General features: G+C 45.4%; 1 protein-coding gene across 2 annotated transcripts; it reads right to left on the bottom strand.

Annotated features, from left to right (window-relative positions):
* Positions 1-634: 634 nt before the first annotated feature.
* On the bottom strand, positions 635-20368 carry GDNF (glial cell derived neurotrophic factor). 2 transcript variants are annotated; one of them, XM_086868002.1, is made up of 3 exons: positions 19849-20096; positions 18499-18597; positions 635-2807 (listed from the first exon to the last, which is right to left on the bottom strand). In XM_086868002.1, exons 2-3 carry the CDS (start codon positions 18569-18571, stop codon positions 2323-2325), a joined length of 558 nt encoding a protein of 185 aa, XP_086724128.1. In that variant the 5' UTR covers positions 18572-18597; positions 19849-20096; the 3' UTR covers positions 635-2322. The 2 variants fall into 2 exon arrangements, with proteins under 2 accessions (XP_086724128.1, XP_086724127.1); XM_086868001.1 differs by having other exon boundaries at positions 658-2807; positions 18400-18597; positions 19849-20368.
* Between the last annotated feature and the right edge of the window lie 364 nt (positions 20369-20732).

The raw sequence follows: 20732 nt of genomic DNA, 5'->3' as shown, positions 1-20732 counted from the left end.
AACACAAATGACTGAGACATAAAATTGCAGGTGAAGTAAAAAAATCCAGAGAAGCACACTCCTGTCTTCAGTAAGGTCTAAAAACTTAAAAAAAAAAAAAAAAAAAAAAAAAAAAAAAAAAATTTAAAAAAAAATCACAAACTTTACCCTTTTGTATTTTGAACACAGAGATTTGCTTTGGTTGCAGCCTCTTCAAGCTGCACAGAAAATGCTCCGAGGCAAGTTTTCATCAGCAGGGGCAAGGGAAAGCACAGCTCTGAGCGCTGTCGCCAATCAGCTGCCCGGCAGCGCAGCTTACCCTCCGCCTGGCAGGTGCTCAGTGCCCACATCGTGCCAGTGGGGTGGTGTCACCACCCCTGAGCAGCATGGAGGGCACGGCGTCCCCGTGGTGGCAGTGTGAGAACAGACCCTGCTGGTGGTTCTCCAGGGCTATCCCCCTCCTTCGCCAGGAAACCGGCCGAAGTTGGGGATTTATTACATGCCATACACCTGGTACATCTTTCTATGCCTGTTCTGGACTTTTTTGACCTCTAGACCCTTCTTCAGTGGTGTCCCAAGGGGCCCAGGGCAAAATGAGCATGGAGAGCCATTACATGCATGAGATAAAAGGTTGGACCATGGTTTTCAATATGGATTTTTTTTTTCATGTTGCTTTTGTGGGAGTTGATGCTTCACTGGTTGTCAGGTATGTCTAGTGACCTGCACTCCTGCTCCTTTGGGAAAAATGTCTCCAGAATGAGAGCTTGTGTTAGCGGTCACGTACAAACACCTTTGCTGTACAACCTCCCTCCTCCTAACTCAGACTGTTCTGCTGCATGGGTATGATCCTGTAATGTTTCAGCAAATTATACAAAACACTCTGGTTATTTAACACAACTGTTTACTTGCAGGCTATATTAAATCCAGGGCTAACTAGTAAGAGGGATTTAACCTCTTCTATATGGAAGTACGGAAGGAAAAGCTTAAATAAATATAAGTAGAAATTATAAGGCTAAATGTGATTATTTTCCATTTGTCAATAGTTATATGAGGTCAGTTGGCATAAAGTGTGAGGAAAAAAAATGTGGCTACATTTAAAATATGACTAAAATTAGTTTTTCTTACAAATTGCTAATGTTGAGCCAAGTCCTGCGACCCTCACTCGCCCAGGGCCATTGCTGCTCCTGCACATGTATGACTGTAGTAATTTTCAAAAGGCTTAGTGACAGGAATAAGGGCTGCAGGCTTCAGCACTACCTTTTGTGAACACAGCCAAGATTTTGTTTAAAAGAAAAAAAGGTAAAGTAAGTGATTTTTTGCATTCAAGTTAACATTTTCAATCAAAAGCATGGACCGTTGTTCCCAACGTCTTTGTCTCTCTATATCCCCAAGCGCCATCTACTTTGGCACCTTTGAAAGACACTTTAATAAATAAGGAGACTCATTACTGAACTGCAATAAATAACAATAACTTAATCTCAATAAATATCTTCTGTATACTTATGTCTCTGAAGGGATGCATTGCATCAAGTAGTCTCTCTCAATCACAATGACCAAATAGAAATGTAGTTATGCAAGTGACATTAGTCCTTTGTAAACCTAAATAAACGCATTTTGTGTAGGCTGGGCTTGTTATTTCTCTTACTAAACTAGGAAGAAGTGCTTAAAAACTCAACTTATTTTCACAGGTAGCAGAAGAACAAAATCCTGCACTCGTTTTGAAGAAACACAAGATGGAAATAACCAAACTTAGCCAGTAAGCGGAACTGTTTTGCTTCATAAGAACTTGAGCCTGGTCATTTTGATATTTGCCCAATATCATCTTACTTACAAGGGTAATCTTATAGCTTAGGAGCTGTCCTAAGCACTCAGGAACTGCCCTCCAATGAGCAGTAGCACAACATGTCTTTCAGTAGAGCTGAGGGCACAGGGGATTAGTAAAATACTCCTAAGCTACTTCTTAGCTAAGCTTCTTGGTATAACTGATATATCATGGCATAACTACAACACAGCGTGGTATGGCAGGGTTGTGTTTTTAAGCACGTTCCTCATGGATTGAGTCTCACTGATGGTGGACTGAGTCAAACAGGAAAGGTAGCGTGCACATCATCCATCCATCGTCATCTCCACCTGAGCTTATATCTAAATCCCCATAGGACGTCAGAAGTCTCCATCCTTCTACTCTGCCACATTCCTCCTTATCCCCAGGCTCTCATTGGCTCCTCATTCTGTGTTCTTGGTCCTTTTTCCTCCATTTGGAGCAGACACTTCCCTGGGAACCTTGGTCCCTCTCTTTGCAGTGTAGCAGGAATGGAAAACTGGTGCCGCCTCAGCATGCAGCTGTCAGACGCATCCACACCTTTTTGCGGAATGTTTTTTCAGTATGTGGTAAACCAGGTTATCATCCAAAAAGGACAGGTCATCATCAAAGGCTGTGGGTCTGCAACAGGCTTGCCTCACTTTGTCAGTGACCAGTTTTTTCTTTTTGGTTAGGTTTTTTAAAATTTTGTCGTAGGTGGTCTCAGCTGCATCACAAGATCCACTGCAATACCGGAAAATTAGCTCTTCTTTGGTTTCATATCCCAAATCCAAGTCGGTCACATTTAAATGTATTTCTGTTAAGACACATCCTCGATTCTTTCCCTTTTGATTCCTCCTTCCTTTTTTGTTGGAATTCTCTATGTTTGTGGCTGCATTTTGACGATTTCTCTCCCGCCTAGAAAAAATTGGAGTCTGTTTGTCTGGTGACCTCCTCAGTCTTTTAATAGTGGCTTGAATAAAGTCCACTACCTCATCAAATTGATCTGGATAATCTTCTGGCATATTAGCTGTTTGGGAAAGACAGAAAACGCTTTGTCACACATCAGTTATCATGAAGTTTGTCCATTCACAGCTCAAAAATATTATGCACGTGCAAGCTTTTCTGCCTATCATTTCAGAACACATGCCCAGGACCCTCAGAAATCAAGGAGAATTTGGAATGGTTTAGATCATCACAGAAACTTATTTGGGGAAAGATAAATGAGATATATTTGTATTTCTGTGTGTGTCTGTTCATGCTTGGTAGTGCTTTCAGCACACCTTTTAATATTGAATGAGCCCTGTGGAAATAGAGGGAAGGAAAAACATGTCATGGTACAAATATTAGTTAAGAGGTAGATGAAGCCACTGTAAAGAGGTTATACAGACTCTTCCCAGCAAAGCAGCAGCAAGAAGAGGTTTCTTTAAAGCAATTTTGTGATTATAGTTGTTAATGATTTTCTTTTCACACCAGCAGCAGTTAGTATTGCCAAAGCCATGTGTCAATAAGGTTTTAGGCATGACAGAAGGAGGATTTCCTGGGGTACCAGGCTGAGATATTATTCCTGGATGAATGCCTGGATTTTTACTGCTTCTAGGGGATAATTTTTTTCATAGCTTTTGAAAAATTTCTCATGTATGTGTTTTGTATCATAAGATGCTGATCACACTGTAGAAATAGGTCAGAATAGAAGTATTATGTTAATTTTCTAGGGAAATATTATTGTTACATTTTCCTTTGATGAAAATTTAATTTTTAATTTATTTAATTAATTTATTTAATTTATTTAATTTATTTAATTTATCACTTGATATAGCACTGATTAATTATTCAACTAAATTATATGATGAAGTCAATGAAATGTTTTGATACTAGCAGAGTGCACTTCTTCAAGAAGGGTGGAATTAAATTTGTTCTAAGACAGTCCCAAATTTTGCCATTTCATCATGATTTGTGAAAAGAAATTGCATTTTGAGATCCTTAGTCCTCCCATGGATTTCTCAAAATTAAAGTTCTCAAAATTACCTGCTTTAGTAAATACAGAGAACGAATGGAAGGTCAGGCTGTCAGCCTGTGTGTGGATGCCCTTACACCACATTATTAATGGCTGTATCTTAAACATATAAACTATATTGCAACATTGAGATTTTTTTCATATTTATTGTGCCAAAAGTTAAGACTTCTTCCTTTCCAGTAAGTCCTAAGAGAATGCTCCTTTCTGTACTTAACTCCTGAAAGCCAACATGTAACAGACCAGTGTCACACCAGCCTGGTTCAATATGGGAAGTCCATCTCCATTACTCCTACAAATACTGCAGGAACAGCAAACACTGGGAGAAGCAATATCCAGTGCAGTGCACCTGCTCAGGGGTTGGTACCTCCACAAAGGGTCCCACTCAGTGAGATGCTGAGATAGGAATGGCAAAGGCTCAGCACCACATTTCCCTAATGAGCACGGTGAGACAGGAATCCCAGGGGGTGACCAGGTAGCACAGGTACTTAGCTCAAACAGGGTGGCATGGGCTCTGTTAACAGGAGACAGGAAGGCATGAGGCTGCCCCCCACGACCTAGCAAAAGTGCACCCTCATATCTTCAGTGGAAGCACTGAACAGGGGGGGTGGGAGGCAGCAGAACCCTAATTTTGTCGGTGCAAAAACCTGCTGAAACAGAGAGCACCTGCACATAAGCAGGAATAGGGACTGCTGCCTGAAGCAGCCACATCCTAGGGGCCTTCCTCCAAGACAAAATAGTGGTGGATCACAGATATATGTTTTTTGATGGATGGATACAGCAAAACAGCTTAGACTGGTAAAAGAGTAATGGGGGCTGGAAATCTTGTACCTCTATGTAATGAGGGTGATGCAAGGCAAACAAGGTGCAACTGTAGAGTTTGGAATTGAAAACAGTGAATTCCATTTTGTTTTACAGATAGATACCTGTGCTAAAAACAACAATCCCAGAGACCAGTGTTCATGTTCAAAGATGTGAAGGGATGGCTGCTCTCCATACAGCTATGTGGAACCTGAGCAAGGCAGGACCCTGTACCCAGCCCCATATTCCTGTGACACCAGTGGTAAGTACATCTTTCTTGCATTCCTCTATCTCTGTAGCAGCTTCCAAAATACCCACTGTGAGCCACACTGCTGGAGGGGATTGCTTGGATGGATGTGTCCAATGGATGCACCAACCAGCTCCTTTGCAGAACAGGCTGGTCTGCCTACTCTGTACAAATACTGCCCTACCAAGCAAGAGCCAGGTCCAGGCAATAGGCAGGCTATGTTCCTTCAAAGCAATAAGGGCTAGACATCTTTCTAGACTCAGTTAAAAAAGATGACCCACATGGAGCTCGCATAACCCCCATTGATGAAGTACAAACTTGGACCTGACACAGATACAGATGGAGAGTAGCTGGCAGAAGGCACTTGTTGCTAGGGCTTGAGTAGCTTCTAAATTGCCTAGTAGGTTTCTAGTAGGAAAAGAGACTTCTTAAGGAACTAGGTTTCTTAGTCTATAACCAAGTAAGAGAAGGATGTAGTCCTGAGGAGATGCCTCTAGAAGTGCCCTTCTCCACTCTGACCTTCAGCTGCCCTCCTCTCTTACTACTGTGACTACCCCAGCCCACTTTCTTTCCACATTTCCATAAGAGTATATTTCCATATTTCCATGAGTAGTTCCGTATTCTTTCATGTATTCCTCCTATCCCAACCTTTGTACAAATAGTATGATGCAAAGAGACCTTGGCTATGGAGAGTGAAACACAACGGTAGGGAAATGTATGAGGGCTTAACAAAATTAATGGAGAGATCAACCATCAGGAAGGGGACAGGAGACAGTTACAGGGAAAGCCAACCTGTATGTAGAAATTATTGTTTACAACCTGCAGCCTTATACTTATCTCAAGCTTGGCACACTGCCAGTGCAGTGAGAGGTATAAGTGTTCCTCTCTTACCAAGGGAGAAACAAAACTGTGGTTTAACTGAAGAGATAATCCAACTGGGCACATGACTTTAAAATGGCTTGCAACTGAGTGGCAAAAATACCATCTATCCCTGTGAGAGTGCTACAGGCAGGAATGTACTTTGGCGAAATACCAGTTAGACAGCCACAGGGCTCAAGCACTGTTCTGCCAGCTATATCCTGCAGGGTAGTAGATAGGAGGAGGACAGGCCCATGTGGTGGACTGTGTTCCTGCTAAAAACACATGCTGAGGTCTGTCCTGGTTCATGTGATCCCTATCCCAGCTGCACCAAGGGAGGTAATGCCACTGAGAGCCTTCTGCACTGCGTGTGGCCTGTGATATTTCAGGCTGAGGAAACTAAACACCACTAAAGAGCCCCATGCAACGCCGGTGATGCAGACATGCACTGTCAACCCAGTTGACTTCAATCAGAAGGTGGGAGCAGCAGGGCAAAAAGTAGATCAAATAATCAAACCAACACCGTATCCAGCTAGAGAAGTCCTACCTACACACACAGACTAGCTGTGCCCAGAAAATGGAGTCATTGGCAGCATGACTGATCCTGCTAATCTCACTAAGGCTCTAACATGAACTGTGCAAGAAGTGTTCCAAGTGTCTAATGGAGCTGGAGATCTCTGCTCTGCTCACCCTCTACTGCAACACCAGGATATATTTTGGAGATTCACTGGGAGGAATGCCAGCACTATTAGTAAGATGAATCCCACCTTCCTGCCTCCAGCATGGACATTCTCCTCAGCCCAGGGAATTGGAAACTATCCCATGCAGACATTCAAATTTACCAATAAGACTCAGGTAGGAACCCCCAGTATTTGTAGATTACATCACTGGAGGAGACAAAAGGCCTCTGGTGATAGTAGGAGGCTGGTGGAAACTGGAGGCACAGAGCTCTCCTTGAGAAAATGTGTGGGTCTTCTTGATCCTGGTCACTGTCTGCCCACCTAAACCACATGTGCTGTTACAGCTACATGGGTACATCACATCAACACAGTGGCATTACTGGGATACTCAGGGAGACCTTGCAAATTTCTGTAAGCAGCACTCTCCTCTGCCTGTGGAGCCCCAAACTGGTTATGAGCAATGCAGCAATGTTCTTTTGGCAGCTTCCAGAGCGCTGCCAAGGTGCCACAAGTTTGCTTCCATAATTTAATAGTCTTAGCAACAGCTCCAAACCCTGCAATCAGCTAATTTTATGCTGCTTAATAAATCAGTCATCAGTGTGACTACAAGCAGTCACTAGGAATGGGTCACAGGGGTCTGTAGGAAAGACTGACAGCCAGGAGTGAAGGGAGATTTGTCTTAGCCCTCTGCTGAGGTGCCAGTCATGACTCAGTAGGGATATTTAGCTGTCCAACAAGCATGGGTGTGAAGACATAGAGCCTGAAATAAAATGCTGTGAAAAACCACTGAAATAGGACCCAGAGCAATCAAGTGGAAACACCAGCATTGACACCAGGCATGATGGGTTGAAACAAGGCACTAGAGGTAAGTGCTAAGGAAGCTACCATCAGACATCATACATGAATAAGCAATAACCACTGACCAAGGACTAAACTCTGTAAAAGGCTAATAGACAGAAGGGAAGGTGGGGAAGACTGACTGCAGGATGTCCCCATCCTGATGGGCACTAGTAGATGTGCTCCAGGGATGCTGAGACCTCTCTGCACCACAGACATCACATGCTGAGCACTTGTTTGGTGTCTGCAGTGTTGTAAGTTCTGCTGGGGGCAATGGGGGTGCTGACCTGAGCTGTGGCCAGGGAGCATCAGTGCACTCAGAAGGGCTGCCTTAGCATGTAGTGATGGTCTGTAGGCTAAATAAAGCTGTTTGATAGAGGGGTACTTTGTTACCCTTCTGTCTGCAATGTTGTTTAGAAAATGTTTAGTAACCAAATGAAATAGTTCTCACAGCATCTTTGCTTCTCTCAGGCTGCACGGACTGTGCTGACTTGATTGTGCAGCAGACAGAGTTTGCTGGGGGGGATTTCACACCCCTGCAAGGAGGAGATACACATTTTGCATGTGTATGTATGTGTGCTTCATTTACACATACACACACACACAAATACAACTAATTACACACAAACACATATTTTTTCAAAACAAACTAGTTTACTGACAACACTTGCCTTCTGCTGGAAAAGCTGAGAGAACAAACACATGACAGATGCCTGTCATGTTGTGCAATGTGCCAGCAGAAAATGCTGGGATACTATCACATTAAAGCAGCAAAGATATCTGAGGAGTAGTCTCTGGTCTCAAGCTCCAGGGTGTGAAGGAAATGGAATTTAAAAATTGAAAGCCACCTGGGACAGAACAGGATGGGACAGAACAGGATAGCCCAGAGTAGCATGTGCTCAATATAGCTTTGACAAAGGTTGTCTTGCACACGTGATGCACCTCAAAACAGGTGTTTCTCAAAGGAAAGGAACATATGTCCTTCAGAAGTTAAACCCCCACTTAGGGAACACAGGGTCTCTGTGTGTCTTGTTCAGAGTGCAGCAGAAAGGCTCACAGACCCCCATGGGCTGAGTTCCAGCACTTAAAAGATGATGCCATAATCTCTCACAAGACTTGTATGAAGCCATGAGGTCTGGTTTGGGTTTTATGTCACAGTTCTCAGAGCTGTTTCCTGACTGTCCAGCTCCCTGAGGAAGTTCCTTGGAGGCAGATTGTGTGTGGGCACATGCAGGTGTTTATGCATCACCTCTGCCTAGCATCCCTGCAGCAGGAGCCTGGGGCAGGCAGCAGGACTTGTAGGATCCACTGCATCCACCACGTGTGTCCTGCTGTGCTTAGTTCACTCTCCTGCACCTCCTTTCCATGCTCCCTCTTTCATTACCTAACCAAGGACCTGACCACCCAGGCAGGAACAGGCAGAGCATTTTCCTGTGGTTCCAACAAGAGTACAAGCTTGTTTTCCAGGGTCAGATATGTCAGGTATTGATGACAGTCCATGTGCCAGTGTGCCTCTGAGCACCTTCTCTGTCTCCCTTGTCCAGCTGAACAGAGGCTCTTGGTCTGTGAGGATTTTCTCACATGACCAGAAAAATGAATAAAAAAGCAAAGCAAGAAAGAATTAAATGTCACAAGACTGATATAAATAGAAATCTAGCAGAGTGATCAGGCTGGGGGCAAAATTGGTGAACACCTTCACCAGAAGGAGAGAGATTCATTTAAAATACTAATTTAAAAACCAAACCAACCAACCAAAAAACCAAACAACAACAACAACAAAAAATAACCAAACCCAAAAAAACCCCAAAAAACCCAACCAAAACAAAACCCCAAACAAACACAAAGCTTGCTGTTTGAAAGCTGTTTGCTTGTTTTCTAAACACCTAGGGCACAGTCAGATCACAGCTTTGACCCAGCCTCGTAGGTCTGGGACATCCCCCTGTAATGCAAACTGAAATGCTTGCCTCACTGATGCTCTCTGGAACCTCAGGTTTTGACCTGCCTGTCCCCAAGCACAGTCTCTGTCCCCTGGGCACAAGAAGAGCTGGCAGCAGGCATGAGTGAAGGATTCTGCAGCCAAACAACCATGGCACTCCCCACTGGAGAAATCCAGTCCTGAGTTCTGATTTGGGTGTGCAGGGAAATGTGCCTTCCTATGGGCATCTTCCCCACTGCAACCCCCAGGACCTGTCTTTGCCTTTCTATTTAATTAGAGACACCCAGTGACACCAGGACCAGGATTTGATCCTTGTGCTTTTTAGAAGAATAAATTATACAGTGTTCTGATAGACTTCTACATGAAACAGGTCTAAATGGATATTCACACCAAACTTGTCCCATTATCAAAAAAACCAGCCTCCATTAAGTAAAAATGGACAGTTTATTTCTGTCAGTTCAAATGTGATCACAATTACATTTTGTATATCTAATAATTTGATTTCACTATCAGCAAATTCATTTAAAAGCCAAATAGTCCCCCACACCCAATGGCAGCAACTCAGCATGGTACAGAAAGAAATCCTCAGCTTGTACCTAATGGTTTGGATGTTAAATTTTTGAGATAGAAATCTAGTTTCTTCTTTTGGTGCCTAGTTATGGATTTAAAAGACTAACTACAGTCTCTCCTAACCATGCTGTCTCTTATGTCATACAAGGAAAGCTTAAACCCTCTTCATTGCAGAATAATAATTTATATAGGTGGGTTTTTCTTTTTTCTTTTTTTTAAAACTTGACATCTTAAGTTATTTGAAGCTGTGTTTTATAGAATAGCTTTCCATACTGATCTCAGGAAAATGCAATCACATCACTGCCACATCATTTGTAACTTTACAAACCCTGAGCAAAAGTGATGTTACAAAAGTAATGAAAAGTATATTAAACACTATAAAATTAGGTTTTGCTTTTAGATTGTTGTTTTTATGCCTGCATTTGTGACAGGGTACACCTATCACATCAAAACATTTGACCAAACAACTAAATTATTTTCTTGAGCACACTCTTTCAATTAAAGAAGCTCAAACAACAGTATCAGACCTTGAAGTATGATTTCAAAGTTCTAGGGGTTTAGTCCCACTCATTGCAATGGTAAGCAACATTTAGAAAGTTTAGATCCAGATCTGCATTAGGATTAAATGGCCCTGTTTTTCAAAAACAGTTCTGGTACTTTAATCTGAGACCTTCATAACCAAATAATTACTTTACTTAATAACAATTATTCATTTTTTTTTAATATTTAGCTTGCTTTGCAGTACTGTTTTCAGGTGCTTATTATAGTGGACGTGGCTTATCTGAACAAAGAATGCCTCCATCTCACACCACAAGGACGTAATTCAGGAGATATTTGGAGCAATTTGTTTGCGGAAGTGCAAACTCATCCAGGTTAAAAATGCTAATGTGATGGTCATTCTGCTTCACCAAGTGAGAAAGTAGCAACTGTGGTGGTTATAAACCATTTATTTTATTGAAAATGAAATATTTTGTATAAAAAGACTAAGAATATTATATGAATGCGTCTAAGTGAAGGCGGGTGTTAAAAATAGTATGCTGAAAGGTTCTTGGTATTTAAACAATTAAAATACCACCTCTCTGAGGCATGACTTTGCTTTCACGCCTTGCCTGAAAATCCATGGGACCAAGAGTGAAATGGAAACCCATTGGTTGTATCCATTAGGAAACAGAGCACCAAACAAACCAGGGTCAGCTCATCCTTAAATGTTTAATACAGTTCTGTACCTCACTCCCAGCCCATGCTGTGGTTCCCCTCAGACTCAGAGAGCCCTCAGAAATGGAGCCTCTCCCTGGTGTCACTTGTCTCTCATCAAGGCAAGTGCTAAATAACCTGGTGGCTGATGCCAGGGCCAGTCACACCAGTCAGACACAACTGGAAAAAGGCACAGGACTGACCTTCCTGATGTTCTTGCTCCTGATGGAGCAGTCAAGTTTTGTAGCTCACCAGCTAACCCTGCAGCTTCCCACGTGTTGGTCATAATGACAAACCCACAGAGTCCTTTGTGTTCTCACTCTGCCATGCTCGGCAGTGCCGCCCTTTCTGTACTTTGCTTGCATTCTTGCAGGTAGAAAGACTGGCTCCCAACAGAGGAAAAAAGGGGGGAGACAGTGGGACCACCACAGTTGCTGCCAGTGTGGGAAGTCCCTGCAAGCAGGGGTAAACAGCAAGGTCAGAAGAACTGTGTGAAGTAGAGGAAGTCATGAGCTGACTCACTCACGGGAGTTTTTTGTTCTTCACCTAGTCCAGGCAGGTTGCTCAGAGAACCCTGCCTGATGGTGGGTGCCCTCCCCTGCCCACCCCCACCTCTGGCCTCTCTGGGGTGGGCAGAGGAATGTCTCACCAAGCAGTCAAGGAGCAGAGGAGCAACAGGAAGATGCAAACTTGCCTCTGGCACAGAGCTTTGGATCATCAGCTCTGAGCACCACAGAGCAGTCAGCTTTTCAGCAGTCACACCTGGGATTTTGTGGCATCTCCTGCAGCTGCTGCCAGGACCCCATCTGCACTAGGACCTTATCCTATGGGCTGGTGGGTACATGAGCACCCTTGGAGCATCCCTGCATCAGAAGTAAGAGCATGAAGAGTATAAAAGGGGAAGACAGAAAAAGTGCCTGCCTGGAGCCACTGACTGAGCAGGAGCTAAACCTGGGCAAGACACATACCTGTTGACTCCTCCCTAAGATCTGGTACCCTTCCAGATCCATACCAGGCTGAGTAAGTACCCAGCTTCCCAGTAAAACCTAGGTCTACAGCTAATGTTTGGTTAAGCTAGAACCTCAAATCCTGCGAGAGCAGGGTGAGTATATATGAGTGAGACTCGGAACTTGCGACCTCTGTTAGCATACATACAGGTTTTAACGGAGAAAATACTGATGGCATTTTCTTCACCATCCCAGGTGCAGAAGTGATCCAGCCCAGCACTCTTATGACATCAGCAAAAAAAAAGCCCAGCTCACTTAGTAACAGTTCACTGAAGGGAAAAAGCATGCCTAAATCAATAACATCAGCTATTACTGGGCTGCCTGTGCTCTTACACTGCATCTCCCATTGGGTTTTAGAAGCATCCCCAAGGAAAAAAGACATACAGCAAAGCAGGAAGAACAGACTCTAAAGGGACCCTAACCTAGTCTCTTCCCTGTGGCCATAGGCTGGCAGAGTGGTCCAGGCAAAATCTTGGCTGATGTTTCTCTTGTGGCAATCTCTGCTGCTATCAGGTTTGATCTGATCTATAAATAACACATGATCTCTCATTGTTGCCTTTCAATTGTCTGTATTTCAGTGTGTTTACAAAGGGAAGGTTTTAATGTAGTTTGTTGAATATTGTTACTGTTATAATGATCAGTCCCTGGCCCTAGGGCAGGTGCATTGTACTCCACTGCAGAGGGGCTCCTGCTGGGAAGTGTGGACTGCCACTTGCCAGATAGAACTGGTGTGTGCTCAGAACAGCAAGGTCCTTCCTAACTGCTACCCCAGATGCTACCTCCCTGCAGAAATTTCCTAAGTAATGTCTGATTTTGGCAAAGAAATCACATATGCTTTTGATGGAAGCAGAGATAGTCCAGAACACAGGGAAAGAAATACATGGATTTCAGTGTTTGTTTATTTTGAAGACTATCCCTGTCCAATAATCTTTAAAGTATTTGTACAAGTCCCAAAGATTTTAAAGAAATGTACCTGCAATTTTCAGTTTAAGTGATGAAGATAATATATAGATGAAGTTATGTGATAAGTGATGAAGATAATACATAGAACTAAAACTTCTGCTAGGTCATCTGACTGGCTTTATTCCTTAAAAAAAATGCTGCTACATGAAATACCTCACAAGATTAAGTCCTTCATCTTAAAACATATTCTGGCATACGTTTTGTGTCTTAATATTTTATTTGCAGCCGTCTCAAGTAAGTATGTTCTGATCCTATTTTCTTTCTACTCTTTGTAATCACAATTGAAATTTCAAGAAAAACTGAAATCTTTCCTGTGGTTCTCTTTACAAAAGGATATTACTTCATCAGAAACTGAGCTGGTTTTGTAAAAAATGACCACTCTGCAGTGCTAACCACTCTACCAGCACTAATGTGTCAGTGGCCTATTTAGATGTCTGATGATCCTGAACATGGTTATGCTGCAGTATTTAGTATTCCTTGTTTATTTCTACTTATTCACTTACTACCTCAGAAATACGGGAATCCACAACAAATGTAGTTATGTAGGGTTTGGCCTATGTACTACAAGTTTTATGCTGCAATCTCTAGATAGTGTGTGTGGGGGGGGATGAAAACTGGGTATTTGTACTAGATGTTCACCTCTGAACATTTGCAATTGTGGCAGGGTGGGACTTGATGATCCAAATGGCTTCTCAAAATTTTTCTAACTTTAATTGTTTTAAAACCACTTTTTGAGGTATTAACCAGGAACAGTATAATATACAAAGACATTACAATCTATCAGTCTGTGGATCTTCTGCTAGTGAACAAACAATATCTCCCCTACTAAATTCAGTAACAGTCTGATGAATACTTAACACAACTGAATTCTTAGCTTTTCAAGGAATGTTTTGAAGCTCTTCATCTGCAAACCCTGAACACAGGGTTTTTAAAAAATATATGGAAGAGGCTTATGAAAGATGACAAAGGAAAGTGTGTCCATGTATGTTATCTGTCAATAAACACTGCAAAACATCCAACAGCATCCAGTTTCTCTGGCAATTTTTTGAGGTCTCTAAATTTAAAAGCAGCAAAGAACTAAAACTTTCAGCTAAGGATAACTCAAAATGAGAATAAAACTTTACTGTCCTGCAATTCAGAACTTTTTCTTTAAGTCAAAGAGTGCTCTTTGTTGGAGTATATTCAGTATTTACACCTAGGACTGCAGAGGAATTTGCTTCTAGGGCTACAGGCCACTGCATTTAACCACATCTGCCTGGTTTCTTTTTCTAGAATTTTACCCATGAATGTACCAATCTGAATGCTTGGGATATCTGAATGCCTAGATATCCTGGGCATCCCTGTGCAAACAAACTTTAGTACATACTGTGTACTATGTACATAGTGTGCTGCACTTGGGCTGACATCGGCAGGATGCAGTGGCTCTGGACACTCAGATCAGATCAGATCAGATCAGATCAGATCAGATCAGAGGACACACCGTGACACCTGCTCAGTGTGGCTGGTACCTCCCTAATGCACTGGGTTTACTGTGCAGGGCAGGTTACCTCTGCAGCTTCTGGGTGTCTTAGACTACAGCACATACACCACACCATAGGTGTGCTGAGCAGGAAAGCCTGGCCAGAAACATGAGAGTTGCAGTTTGTGACATTGAATGGGCCTAATAAATATTGTAGGGCAGGAAATGCATTCAGTTGGAAGCATAATTAAGTACTGTTTTTTCCTTAAAGAGCCCTACAATACCATTATTTTTTCTACATACTTTCTATATGAGTTGATAAAGTTGCAGCTAAAAGCAGTAACTTAACATTAAATACAGCTTAGCAGGGGTAAGAAGAATTTTTAACAGAGCTATAACACACACATACCATGGCATGTCACAGCATATACCAAAGGAGCTCCAACAGTGAATGGCCATTCAGTAGCTGCACAGTAACTCAGACACCATGATGCAATAACCTATCTATTCCTCTTACAAGGAGGGAAAATCCCATGGGGAGATGTTTCATTTAATTCTACCTGCTTACCACTACCTTTTAGTACAGGTTCTCAGTTGATCAAGAGAATGCACATCATATCATGGATTTTAGGACACTTCAGTCCCCACGTACGTGTTGATTATATGCATCCAAAGCAAGCAGTTACCAGACGTATTCACTGGTGACTGTGTGTAATGCAAACAAGTGTTTGGCTCCCTCTGCACTGTCATGCTTCTGAGGCTGCTGACTTAGTACTTAGTTTATAATAATGTGGTTTATACTTGTTCCACTTGGATTTGGTATTTAAGCTAATAGTGTTCTTCCCCCAGAGGATTGTAGCATAAGGAAAACAATGAAATAGTTACAAACTCTACATCTCTTCTTTTTTTGTGTGTGAAATAAGCTATCCCATGAATATTGATGCCAAAACACCTACAAATACTGGATTAATCTCCAATGCACTGCATTTGTGGAGGATACTCCAGCCTACAGTCCAATTAAATATGCAGAAGATTGCAATTGCTGGCACCCTCTGCCATCTCTGATTACTGCCCTGAACAGCAAAGGTCAGCACATTACACCTGATCAGCCCAGGAGGTTAGAACCCTGCCTGGAGCCTGGAACGAAAGAAGGTTTCAGGCCAACCTGAAGGGGATGGGGTAACATCAGGTGACCTCAGAGTACTTTGCAGAGAAAGCAATCCCATCAAATGAGAACACAAAAAGGTGTCAGGGCCTGGGAATCAGATCTGTTCTCCAGCAAGTTGTTTGGCCTGGAGTGGACTTGATCACAATCCTACTAAGCCCTGATGCAAGTGGTGTGTAAGAGACCCAACTTCTCTGGAGTAAGAACAGTGGAGATTGGAGCAAAATGGCTACACTCAGCCTGCAAAAGGATTGCTTTAGGGGACAGCAGTGCACCTCTCTGAATGCACACAGCACCCAGTCCTGCTCAGGACCCACACACTGCCCTATGCATATGAGGCAACACAGTCGATGGTGGTGCTCCCGTCACTTGGTGAGCTGTCTCCTGCAAAAGCCCTTAGCAAAGCAGCTGACCAACAGCATCCACAGAGCTGTGAATACATGACAGGTTCACCAGCAGACGGCTGGGGAGCTGAAAACACACCTCTGTGCTTGTGGCATGTTGTGCTCTGATGGTGAGAGAAACCTCCAAGTGCAAAGGGAAATCTACACAGTGTAGACTGATTCCTCTTGCATACTTGATTCTATGTCTTTCCTGTGCTGAAGGGTGCATGCCACCAAATTCTAAGTGGAGCGAATATGTCAAAGACACTGATGGGGGTGACTTGAGAAAAGTGCTGCTGCAGCAGGAAGGCAGTGATGTGCCTGGGTAGGATCAGCCTCATAGCCTGTTTGCAGCCTGTTCTCCAGACAACACACGCTTTAAACTCAACTACAAAAAGCATAAAAGTGCACCAGAGTCTGCTCTCTTACAGTCACCATTCTGAAGGTCTTCTCTGACTCATCTGACTTGGCAACACAGAGATGAACTTCTGACTTTCAAACTCGATTGTTAACTGCTGCCATACAAAGACCACAGGAACACCCTGGGTTTTCCTCAGTTTCTGATGTGAGGAACGGCACTGCTTCCTTTGCCCTTGCAGCCAGGCCCATTTGTTTGTGATACACAGAGTTAAAAATTGAGACCAAATTATCAGCCCTTTCTCAAATGACTATCCTGGGCAATAACTTTTCACCCAGCTCTGCATGGCTAAGCCCATGTCTATACCCTGGGAACAGAGATAATACTGATACTACCATAGCTCAGGTAAAACACCGGTTTTCTTTCTTCCTGCTTCTTGTTTATCCAATCCACAGGAAAGGAAAAAAGAAGATGCAATGATGAGCAGTTTTGGATACTAGGAACTGAGAATCACTACTGCTGCCCATCCCCTTGAGCTGCTGTAGAGGAATCAGCTTACCAGGGACCATATTCTCAGAAGATGGTTTCAAGGTAAAAGCAGGCATCATATACATGCTATTACTCAGGAAAGATGGAGCATTACTGTTCTCCCACCCTGAAGCTTCTGTGAGAACTACAAACTTACTAATGATGTTTTCCCCCGAATGCTCTTCTTGCCACCAGCACTCAGCAAGCCTGTTCAGAGAGGAGCAGCACAGTGGCCTGAAAAGCTGATCACTGCCTTTTGTAGGACAGCAGTTATCCACCACATGGCTTGCCATGGAGAAGAAGATCATCATGTGTGATAGCCCCATGATCCTGGCAGGCTGAAAGGCCTGTAAGGAAACACTTTTAGCCAGCCTCCCTGTGTGGAGGGGCTGAAAGGATGTCAAGGTTGCCAGTCTGTGAGCAGCAGGAGCCTAGGCTGGGACACGCGGAGGCGGGAGCCTAGGCAAGATTCCAGCAGGGGGGAGACACTAGCAAGAGAAGGAAAGAGGGAATACTAAATGGGAAGGACATAAACGTGTGTGTATGGAAGAGATGGGTGTTTGGGAGGGGTCAAAGTGAAGTCACAGCAAATGCTTGGTGCCTCCACACTGCTTCAGCCTGGCTGCTCCCAGAGAAACCAGAGCGCTGCTGCCTGCGACTGGAGCTGCGGCAGGCACAGGGGAAGGACATGCCTCCAGAAAAGGAGATAGAAATGAATCCCAATTACTGGATACTGTCTGCATCCTGTAATGAGCTAAACAGAGAGGGGGATGAGCAAGGCCAAAAGAAGCAACCTCCAAACTGCTTCTGTGCCTTTGCTAAGCAAACGTCTCCACTATTCATGTGAGTATTCTACCACTTCTTACTGAGTCATATTACCTCTCTCTTTAAAAAGCCACTGGAGTTAACAGAAAGCTCACATACCACTGTGAAAATCCTGTACCTGCTATTGTAGGTACAGGACCTATTATTACCAAGGCATTATTATCTGTCATTTGGATTGTAAACTGTCTTACTGTGAGCTAGTTCATGTGGATTGCTCTGCATCAAGCTCCTAACCTTGCCACAGCTACTCTTCTGTAAATTTCCATGCGGACACACTAATTTCGAGATCAGAATCCAAGGAGAATTTAATGAAGCTCAGCAGTACTCCAGGATGTGAACAGTGCCTCCCATCGCGGAGCCAAACCTCCATCAGGACTTGCGCCCACTACAGGCAGAGAGTAACTGCATTGGCAGGTCTGGGCAGGGAGAGAAGGCTGAGGCCAGGGGAAAGGAGTTTCAGTGCCTGCGCTGCAAGGGGTGTGAACCAGACCCTCCTCTCGGCTCCTCTGCATACACTTTCCCACCTCCCCATGTTTTTCAACCAGAGGGATCCTAAGACTGCCAGGAAAGCAGGGCTGGAGTGGGCAGGAGGCATTGCCAATGCAATTGTTGACCCCAAGCTTTGGAGAATGACTAGGTTTGGAATTGCACAAGCAAGACCAAAGCCAATGAAACCATCTGTGGAAAAACAGGGGCACAAAGTGGGGGGGGATCCTTTCCTCATCCTGATGCCTGAGCAAAGGGAAGCAGGTTTAGCAAGACAGACAGCAGTTGCTACAAAGGGGAATGTTTCTTACAGTCACTGTGCACAGCATAGGGAGGCAGCAGGCTGATGGGGGAGAGATCATCTTCAGGTCCCTCTACCACTGAAGGGGACCCCTTGGGAGGCGTCTTACCGGTGGGCAGGGGCAAGGTGGAGACCGTGTTGAGCAGCACCACGCAGACAGCCACAACATCCCATAACTTCATCTTAGATCTCCTTCCAACACGGGCCCCTGGCAGAAAGGAGAAGCAGTGTTAGCTGACAGCTACTATGTTCCCCCAGTCCTACCCCAGCCCTGAGACAAAGCTAAGCAGTCTTACACCCCAGATCACAGCGGTTCACCCAGCCCAGGCCTGAGGACAGCGGATGGAACAACAACCTGCTCCCTGTGCAGCCAGGGCGAGTGAGGTGGGCTCTCCCTAGTGAGCGAGTGGTGTGGGAGAGGGAGGCACAGGATGGCGTCCAGTCCTTCTATGCCTGAGAAAGCTGCAATGGGGAAAGCAGGCATGCAGGCCCCAGAAATCTGTTTCTAGGAACATGGGAGTGTGACCATGTCCCTGTACTCGCTGGCAGGCAGGTCACCTTGTGCTTGTCAAGCACCTGGGCAGCACCAGGGCACTTGTTCTGGACCGGTGCAGACTGGGCTGATGTGGGGTGCTGATCTGTGCAACCTTCCTTCCTTTCCCTTTCCCTCTTTTCCCCTTCTCTCTTTCCCTTTTTTCTTTTCCCCTTTCTTCTTCCCCTCACATTTTCCCTTCCTCTAGCCAGTCCTCTCTTTCCTCTTAATTTTTTTCTCCCCTTTTCTTTTTCCTTTTGTCTTCACTTGTCACCTTTTTGCCTTATACTCTTCCTTTTTCCCATTCTTCGTCTTTCCCTATTGTCTTCCTCTTTTCCTGTTTCCCTTTCCCCTTATTTCAATATTTCCTTTTTCCTTTCCTTTTCTCTTTCCACTTTCATTTTTCCTTTCCTCTTTGTTTCCATCTCCCTTTAATTTTCTTTTTCTTTTCCGTTCCCTTTCCCTCTCATTTCCCACTCCTTGTATTCTTATCCCCTAGTCTTTCTTTCATTCTCTCTTTTTTTTTTTTTTTTTTTTTCATCGATCCTCTTTCTTTTCCCTTCCCTTCTCCCCTTCCCTTGTCCCCTTTTTCTTTTCTTCTCCTCGTTCCCCAGCCGCCCTGCCCGAAGTCTGCCACGGCACGTACCCGCTGCCCTCTGCACGCCGCCCCGGGGTAACAGCTGCCCCCCGCCCGGTTCGGCTTGGCCCGGGCGGCAGTGTCCGGCCCGGGAGGAGCAGCCCCACCGGGGGGAACCGCGGAGGTCCCGGTCGTGCTGCGGGGCTCAGGGCGCGGCTGCCGCTCGGTGCGCGCTTTCTCCGCCGGCCGCTGCCTTCGCACCTCGCCGTGTTCGGGGAGCTGCGGGGTGCCCCCGGAGCCAGCGCCCGCCCGCCCCGCCCTCCCCTCCGCGCAACCATCCTCGCCCTCACCTCTGAGCTGGTCTCGTCGGACCCGAGATGGACATTAACGCCGTGGAGTCGACCGGCCGGCCGGCCGATTCATGTGGGCAGGTCGGGGTCCGACTGCCGGCACCCTCTTTGCTCAAAGGAGGGGGGAGGGGGAATCGTATGGAGGAGGGGGTGTAAGGTCGCAGGTCGCCGGCAGCACCGTCCCCGGCGGCTTCCCCGCCGCAGGTGCTGTGCCCGCGGCAGGAGCGGCTCCGCGGGGCTCTCTGCCCGGCCCGGCCCCGGAGCCGCGCTCAGCAGCGGCGGGAGCGGCCCGAGCCGCGGGGAGCGCCGCCTGGCAGCGGGAGCTGGCGCTGGGTGCTGCGCTTGGGACCCTGCCTGGAAATCTGAGAAAGACACTCCATCAACAACTGCGGGGAGTCAGATGAAGACATCAGCGCTCCTGTAACGCCAGCTGGTCCAGCACTGCCGGGAGCCGCGCACCGCTCGGACACGCACACCACGGCGGGAGGAAAAAAAAAAAAAAAGAAAAAAAAAAAAAAAGAAAAAAAAAGAAAAAATACCAAGGAAAAAAAAAACCCACCCCAGCGGAGGAAGGAAGGGGAAAACGAATAAAAAAATAAAAATCGAACCACCCCCCCTCAGCCTGCTGTGAGAATCAGAGGCCGGCACTGGGATTTGTAGAGCCGGTAGCAGCAGCAGCAGCGAGGCTTCCTCCTCCAGAGCGGGGTCCCGTCACGGCGAAAGCTTAGATCCAAGCGGGAGCGCGGCGGGAAGCTGGGCCGGCGTCGGGAGCGCCCGCTCCGGCTGGGCCTGGGCGCGCCGGGCTCCCCGGGCGCCGGCGGCGCTGGCTGCGGGCGCGGGGCTGGGCGAGGCGCGGGGGGCGCCGCACCCGCGGACGGAGTGAG

The sequence above is a fragment of the Cyanistes caeruleus genome, chromosome Z, assembly GCF_971803275.1.
Source record: "Cyanistes caeruleus chromosome Z, bCyaCae1.hap1.1, whole genome shotgun sequence".
NCBI classification, from domain to species: Eukaryota; Metazoa; Chordata; class Aves; order Passeriformes; family Paridae; genus Cyanistes; species Cyanistes caeruleus.
This window is presented reverse-complemented; position numbering and strand designations above follow the sequence as displayed.

Bases quoted from the DNA above. Each gene is read 5' to 3' on its own strand.
- GDNF (XM_086868001.1), bottom strand. From the start codon at position 18,571: ATGAAGTTATGGGATGTTGTGGCTGTCTGCGTGGTGCTGCTCAACACG. The intron at 2,808-18,399 runs GTAAGAAACATT...TTTCCCAAACAG, and splicing joins CTATGCTGTGCACAGTGACT to CTAATATGCCAGAAGATTAT.